The following is a 7,661-nucleotide window of genomic DNA, read 5'->3' as shown; positions in this document are numbered from 1 at the left end:
CTTTTTCAAGAAACTAGCAAGAGATATTTTATGACAAATTGCCAAAATTAATAGTTTTCAAAAAGTGAGGCAACTTAGGTGACTTAGGCAACAGTTTGTCTTTTAGGCAAACAAACAAAAAAAACATAAACATGATTGTAAAAAAGTCCATTTGCCTTCCTTCATGAAAGAAAGGGGATGACTTTCTTTTGTATATATTTAATACAGAGTCTCACTATGCAGCTTGGACTTGTAGTGATCCTCCTGTTTTCAGTCTCCTGAGCTCTGGGGTTACAGGTGTGCACCACCACTCCTGGTCTAGTGGCTGGCTCAGCATGCCCCAGGGATGGGGCCGGCATGCCCTGTGGTGCCAGGGATTGAACCCTGGTCCCTACATTTGCCTAACCAGGCACTTAGTCCACTGAGCTACCTTGTTGGCCCCAAGCTGATTTCTTATGGGATTCAAATGTATACCTCCTGCAAGGTCCAAGACACCACCCCCCCCTTGCTCAAAGCAACATAAAGTGATAACAAGCTGTACCACTTTAAGTCTCAGCAGAATCAGTAGTAAGCAGCTCTGGAGGGACATATCCCAAATAGGCCCCTGTAGAAAGTTACAGTAAACACAGTATTTTTAAGAAAACATTACAAAATGTGAGGAAATGTACCATGGACAGATGTAAAGCAGCAGGATTAGACTCCAAGATTTTCAGATTGTAAAATTTCATGCTTTAAGATGACAATTTTGAAAAAGACCTCTAGAAATGGAAGCTGTTTTAAAATAAAAAATTCACCAAGCACTTGGAAGGCTGAGGCAAGAGGATTGGTGTAAGTTTGAGCTCAGCCGGGGCTACATAGTGAATTCAAGACCAGCCTGATTCATATACCAAGAAAGGGCCAACCAGATAGCTCAGCAGATTCTTAGGCTGATGCTGGGGCCAGGGGTTTGATCCCTGGCCTGCCATGTCAGCCCCAAGGCACACTGAGCCTGTGATTGAGACTAGGTGTGGTGGTGGAAATCCCAGGGCTGGGGAGGCTGGAAAACAGGAAGGATCACTATGAGTCTGATCTGTGTAGTGAGACCCTGTACTAAATACATTTTTTAAAAAAGAAAAAAACTGAATGGACATAATAATCCACATTGGGCACAGATAATGAGGTAGATCTGTATAGAATGTAGCATAGAGGTCCAGGTCATCAGCTCTCTTGTGCCACCTCCTGCTGCCCATGGGAAAGGGGGCAGGATGGGGCAGGGTTGGGGAACAGTTTCCGCCTCTGTGCCAAGTGGCCTCCTGGCTCCAGTCCTGCCCAGTACTGTGTCCTGAGCTTGAAGTCTGGAACCTGGGTTCCTCTACACTGCAGACCCTGGTGTCGGGGTCCAGACCTGTACCCTAAACTGGGTGCAGGCTGCACCATCCTCGCCTTCCTGAACCAAGTTCCTGGCCCGCATAGACATTTCAGAGGAGTTGGAAAGCTTTGGGAAGAATTAGAGAAAACAAACTGTTAAATTAATATTTTGTGATTAATTACTAGATCTCATCTACTCCGGGTCATGACAAAAGTGGCTTTAACGATTCCCATTTTGCCAGTGAAGCTGAGTGGCTCAGGGATCGCTCCAACCCAGCAGCATTTGAGGCTGAGATTCAAACCTGTGTTAATCCAGTCCCCCAAGTCAATGTAGCTTGGGTGTCCAGTCCCCAGTGCTGGTCACCCTGGTCAAGTAGTGACTATCCAGAACCCAGCTGAGGAGACATTAATAAATGCCACCTTAGAACTGAAATTTAACATTAATAAGAGAAAGGTAGAGATAAAACAGTGGTGATTCATATTTGCTTAGTGATGTAGCATTATTATATGCTCCAGAGACTTAAATGTCCAGAGACAAAATGTTCACATCTTTGAAAATGGTATAGTCCTGTAATCTTAGCACTTTATATGCAGTGGCAGGAGGGTTACTGTGAGTTTGAAGTCAGCCCAGGCTATACAGTGAATTCAAGACCTAGCTGAAATAAATAACAAGAACCTTCCTCAAAAAAATAAAGAAAAAATATGAAAAAGGGGTAGAGATATAGCAGACAAAAAAGTAGTATTCAAGCAAATTATTGGCTGAGTAATGGTGCTTTAAAAATGCAAATGAGGTCTGGCAATATAGCTCAGTGGATTAAAGTGCCTGCAAGCAGGCACAGGGGCCAGGGTGCGATCCCCGGGCCTGCCATGCCGGCCCCACCCCCAAGGCATGCTGAGGTGGCAATTGAGACTGGGCGTGGTGGTATGCACCTGTAATCCCAGCTCTTGGGAGGTTGTAAACAGGCAGATCACTATGAGTCTGATCTAGTAGTGAGACCCTGAACACAGTGTAGACCCTTCCATAAAATTAAAAAATAAAAATGCAAGTAGTCATTCAAGAAGTATAAATCAACAGGATGAATACCACTCAATACAACTAAATTCTCAGTTGGATAATTTGATGACTCTTTAGAACACCAAAGCAAATTATTATGATATAATACTTAAATGTTTTTTTGATGCCAAGATTCTGCCACCTAGATTACTGAAAATTAATAATTTTAATGGCATTTCTCTTCAATCTTATCCATTCATATTCATGTACAGTGCAAAAAAATTCAAAGCAAATTCAAAATAACACCCTAAATACAATTTTCTGTTCTGTATTTTTTACTCAACATGTTACTGTGATCATTTTCCCATGTTAGTAAACAACAGCAACAGCAACATAAATAACAACAAACATTTTAATGCTGTGGCTATGAGCCTGGATCACAAAATTCAACTTTCTGAGTTTGAGTCCTACCTGTGTTCTTAATAGCTATATGGCATTGAGTGACTCATACTCTTGATTCCATTGCGTCAGTAGTAAGAATCTATATTTAGAGTTGTTTTATGGTACTTTTTACTAAGCTATCTCCCAGGCCATGTTCTAAACACACAACTCTCATTTAATTATCATAAAACCTCAGGGGGCTAGACTATGTTCTTGTCCTTATTTTGCAGGTAAGAAAAGTGGAGCTTAGAAAGACAACTAGATGACGTGCCCAAAATCTCATAATCAATGATGTTCCTTTGACTTGAATTCAGATTTGTCTCCAAAACCTTTGCTCTTGAGTATTATTCTGTACTATTCTTCTGTTTCACATTAATGGTTTTATAGTATGTGTACACCATAAAGCTCGTTATAATATTCCTCGAATTTTGCACTTTCTGATTTTTCCATTTATTTCCTATGACAAATGACAGTGGAGCACATCTTTGCCCATAAAACATTGTGTGTGCTTCAGATAAAGTATTTTTCAGTAATTACTCTGAATTGGGTTTAGTAAGTTAGTAAGTATGACATTTTAAGGTTCTTAATATATATTGACAAGCAACTCTCCACAAAGGTTGAAATCACTTGCATAATATCCACTGGCAGTGTAAGAGTAGGGCTGACATTCTAATTTGTATGTTATACAGTTATGCTGTATATTATAGGATATGGTGCATTATACATAAAATAATACACATGCTATATATTCATATGTATTACATATAGTATAATATGTATTGGGGTTTTTTGTTTGTTTTGAGACAGGGTCTCACTATGCAGTTCGGGCTGGCCCTGTGCTCACTTTTATAGCTCCCAGGCTGCTCTTCAGCTCACAGCATTCCTCCCATCTCAATCTCCTGAGTGCTGGGATTACAGATGTCTGCCACCATGCCCAGTTCTGGGGCTGGCATGGCACGCCCAGGGTTCCAGGGCCAGCATGGCACGTGGGGCTGGGGATCAAACTCAGGTCCATGTGCTTGCCAGGTAGGTGCTTATGCCTCTGAGCTATCTTCCCCTCCCCCATATTGTTAATGCTGTTTTTGTGTATATGTCTTGGATACTAACCAATTTTGCATATATGTTTTAAATTCACTTCATTTTAGTATAGCTTTGGAGTTACAGAAAAGTTGTGAAGATAGTACAGATAGTTGTCATATATTCTATACCTACTTTCCCTATTAATGTCTTACATCAGTATGGTACATTTCTGACAATTGTTAAACCAGTAATACTATATTACTGTTACCTAAAGTTCAAACTTTATCAAATCTATAGTAATATTTTTATATAACTTTTTTTTCTGTCCCAGGATCCCACTCACAATATCATGTTAGGTTTAGTCATCTTATTTCCTTAGATGCCTATTGACTGTGGCTGTTTGCTGATTTTATATTTTTGCTGTGTACTTCGAGCTGGCCTTGAATTCACTATGTATCCTGGGTGGGCCTTGAACTCATGGCAGTCCTCCTGCCTTTGCCTCCCAGGTGCTGGAATTACAGGCATGGCCCACCACTCCTGGCCTGGATATAGCTGTTTTCACTTTTTTTTTTTGTATTTAGTACAGGGTCTACAGCGTCTCACTAAACAGATAGGAGTCATAGTGATCCTCCTGTTTTCACTTCCCAAGTGCTGGGATTACAGGTGTGCGCCACCACACCCAGTCTCAATTGCTATCTCAGTGCACCCCAAGGACAGGGCTGGCACAGCAGGTCCGGGGATTGATCCCTGATCCCTGAGCTCTGCCTAAGCAGGTGCTTTAATCTGCTGAGCTATCTGGCCGGACCTTTCACCATATATTTTGCAAATCTTTTGGTTTTTAGTTTTCTAGGTTAGGTGAGGTATAATTGACAAATAATAACTGTATTTATTAGGTGTACAATATGATGATTTGATGTACATATATATTGCTTAAGTTTACCACAATCAAATTAATCAACACATCCATTACTACACATCGTACATTGTGTGTACATGTGTGCATGTGTTGAGGGCACTGAAGATGTGTTTTTGCCTCAGCAAATTTCTAATTCATTTTTTTCAGATTAAAAAAATAATATTAGTACATTTTCCCAGTATGTGCACTTGGGGTGTGGTTACATGTACATACTACATGTACATGTTTCTTCTTTTTAAAATCCCCTTTCCCTTCTCTCCTCTTTCCTACCTCCAATTCCTCTATCCCACTTTTTATTCATTTGACAATATTAATCTTAGCTCATATTATGGCATGTGGTGTTTATATTAATTTAGATTATTATGTTCTTATACGTGGCATTTCTTTATTCTTTTTTTTTCTTTTGCCTTCCTCCTCACCCCTTGCCCTTGCCAAATTTCACCTTCAAGTAAACAGTATAATAGTAGTAACTGTAATCATGGTGTTACACATTAAGTCTCCAAAGTTTAGGCATCTTATAACTGAAAGCTTGTGCCCTGTGCTAGACTGTTTTATGTTTTCATAACTAAATACCAAGGGCTGGGTGTGTTAGTCAGATGTGTGGTACTGGGACAAAATACCTCATATGCACAACTGAAAGAAAGAAGGGTTTATTTTGGCTCACAATTTCAGAGGTTTCCATCCATGGTTAGCTAACTCCATTGTTTTTAAGCCTTTGTTGAGGAAGACATATTATGGTGGGAAGGCATGGCAGAGGAAAGCTGCTCAGTTTATAGCAGCCAGGCTACAGAGAGAAATGGAAAGAGTCAGAGAGAAGGGCTGGTGACAAGTCCTCAAGGTCAGCCTCCTATGGCCCCCTCCTTTCTACTAAGTTCTACCTTCTAAGTTTCCATTACCGCTAATAAAGCCACCAAATTATGATCTCATCAGTGGATTGATTCACTGATGAAATAAGAGCTTGCATCACCTAATCATCTTCTCAAAGCCCCATCTCTGTTTTTAAAAATAATTTTATTGAGAAACACATATCAATGAGACAGTTTCAAAACCGATCAGTAGGACAGCTTCAATAATTAATACATTGCACATTGTTGTGTCAGTGGTTATTCATTGTACAAGATGCAGACATGACAGCCCATCCACAAACACTGTTAGAACAAATCTTATTCATTGAATTAAGAGAATGTAGCTATATATGTATTCTAACTATTTTGAATATAAAGATACAAAATGATCATTCATTTTTATCCCCTTTGTTTAGTTTTGTCAGAGATGGGTATTCCATTGTCATTTAAATATTGTTGGTGCGTGAATTCAGCAAAATATTCCAATATAGTCCAGTAGTCCTTAATAGTAGTGGATCATCCGCAGGACTGGCAATGTCAGAAGTTGTTGACCCGAGCCCTTCACAGGCCAGCATACCAACATGGCTTCACCCCTTATGCCTCTTTTTTTATAGCTTTCTGCTGGATGGTTAAGACCAAGATAAAGCAAGACCTATGTAACAAATAATGTAACTTTTGTATCTGATAAGATCAGTCAATTCCCCTCAGGATTTATCCTGAACACTTGTACCACACTTTGTAGATCCTTTGTCAGTGTCAGCCATGTGGATGAGTCACGGCCATTGTCAAAGCCCTATCTCTGAATGCATGAGATTTTTGAGAGGGATTTTTAAGTTCTCAATCATAACACTGAGTACTTTATGTAAAAAGGGGTTTATTTGGCTCACGACTTTGGTAGCTGGAGATTCCAGCAACATGGCATTGGCTCCCTGGCTGTGTCACACTGTGGCAGAGAAACAGAACTGACTATAGGGAGGACACATAGAAAGATGGGAAGCTGGAGAATATGTAGAGGTCAATCTTACTTACTTTTTATAATAACTTGTTCTTGTGAGAACTCATTCCACCTGTCCAGTAGTAATCCTTTCCAAGGACAATGTCTCCAGTGATTTAATTACCTTCACTTGGCTCCACATCTTAGTACATTACATTGGTCACTATACCTGAATCACGTGAACGTTGAAGAACAAACCATAGTACACCCTTTAACCAGCATCTCATTTCTCCCATGCAGAAGGTGACAGAGAGCCCTGCAATGAAAATTACAGAATGCTGAGGAAAGAAATTGAAGAAGGCACTAGAAGATGAAAAGACCTCCCATGTTCCTGGATCAACAAAATTAATATTGTTTAAATGGCCATATTACCAAAAGTGATCTATGGATTTACTAAAGCCTTTGTAAAAATTCCAATGACATTCTTCACAGAGCTACAAAAAACAATGTTAAAATTCATATAGAAACACAAAAAGCCCAGGATAGACAAAGCAATTCAAAGCAAAACTAGCAATGTTGGAAGTATCACAATACCCGATTTCAAATTATACAGCGAAGTCATAGTAAAAGCTGGCACAAAAATAGACACATAGGCCAGTGGAATAGAATAGAGGATACAAACAGACCTACACAATTACAACCATCTGATTCTTGCCAAAGGATCTTGGAAGATAATGTTTGAAAAAAAATAGCCTCTTTAACAAGTGGTGCTGGAAAGACTATGTGAATATCTAAGACTGAAACTGGATCCCTCTCACTGTGTAAAATAAAATCAATTGAAAATGGGTCAAAGAACTAAGTATGAGGTCTGAAACTTTGCAACTGCTAGAAAAAAAAAAACATAGAGGAAAATACTTGAAGCCACAGACATAGGCAAAGATTTCCTGAATAAGGCTAATAGCATGGGCTGGCAAGACAGCTCAGCAATCTAAGTGCCTGCCTGGCAAGTGCAAGGCCCTGGGTTTGATCCCCAGTGCCATATGCTGTGCTGGCCACTGAGACCAGATGTGGTGGTGCATGCCTGTAATCCCAGTGCTGGGGAGGCTGAAACAGGAGGATCACTATGAATCCGAGCTGTGTAGCAGAGACCCTGTACCAAATAAATAAATAAATAAATAAATAAAT

The 7,661-nt window shown here is 39.9% G+C and overlaps 1 protein-coding gene across 1 annotated transcript in view; it reads left to right on the top strand.

Annotated features, from left to right (window-relative positions):
* Positions 1-6,818, top strand: part of Timm8a (translocase of inner mitochondrial membrane 8A) — a 17,081-nt gene extending 10,263 nt beyond the window's left edge. The window contains exon 2 of the mRNA XM_023703470.1: positions 6,777-6,818. Coding sequence (XP_023559238.1) covers positions 6,777-6,818 — 42 coding nt within the window. The remainder of the gene's footprint in view (positions 1-6,776) is intronic.
* The last annotated feature ends 843 nt before the right edge of the window (positions 6,819-7,661 follow it).

Source organism: Octodon degus, unplaced genomic scaffold, assembly GCF_000260255.1.
Source record: "Octodon degus isolate 3935 unplaced genomic scaffold, OctDeg1.0 scaffold00171, whole genome shotgun sequence".
In the NCBI taxonomy this organism is placed as follows: Eukaryota; Metazoa; Chordata; class Mammalia; order Rodentia; family Octodontidae; genus Octodon; species Octodon degus.
Note: the sequence above shows the minus strand (reverse complement) of the source record. Positions and strands in the feature narration are given on the sequence as shown.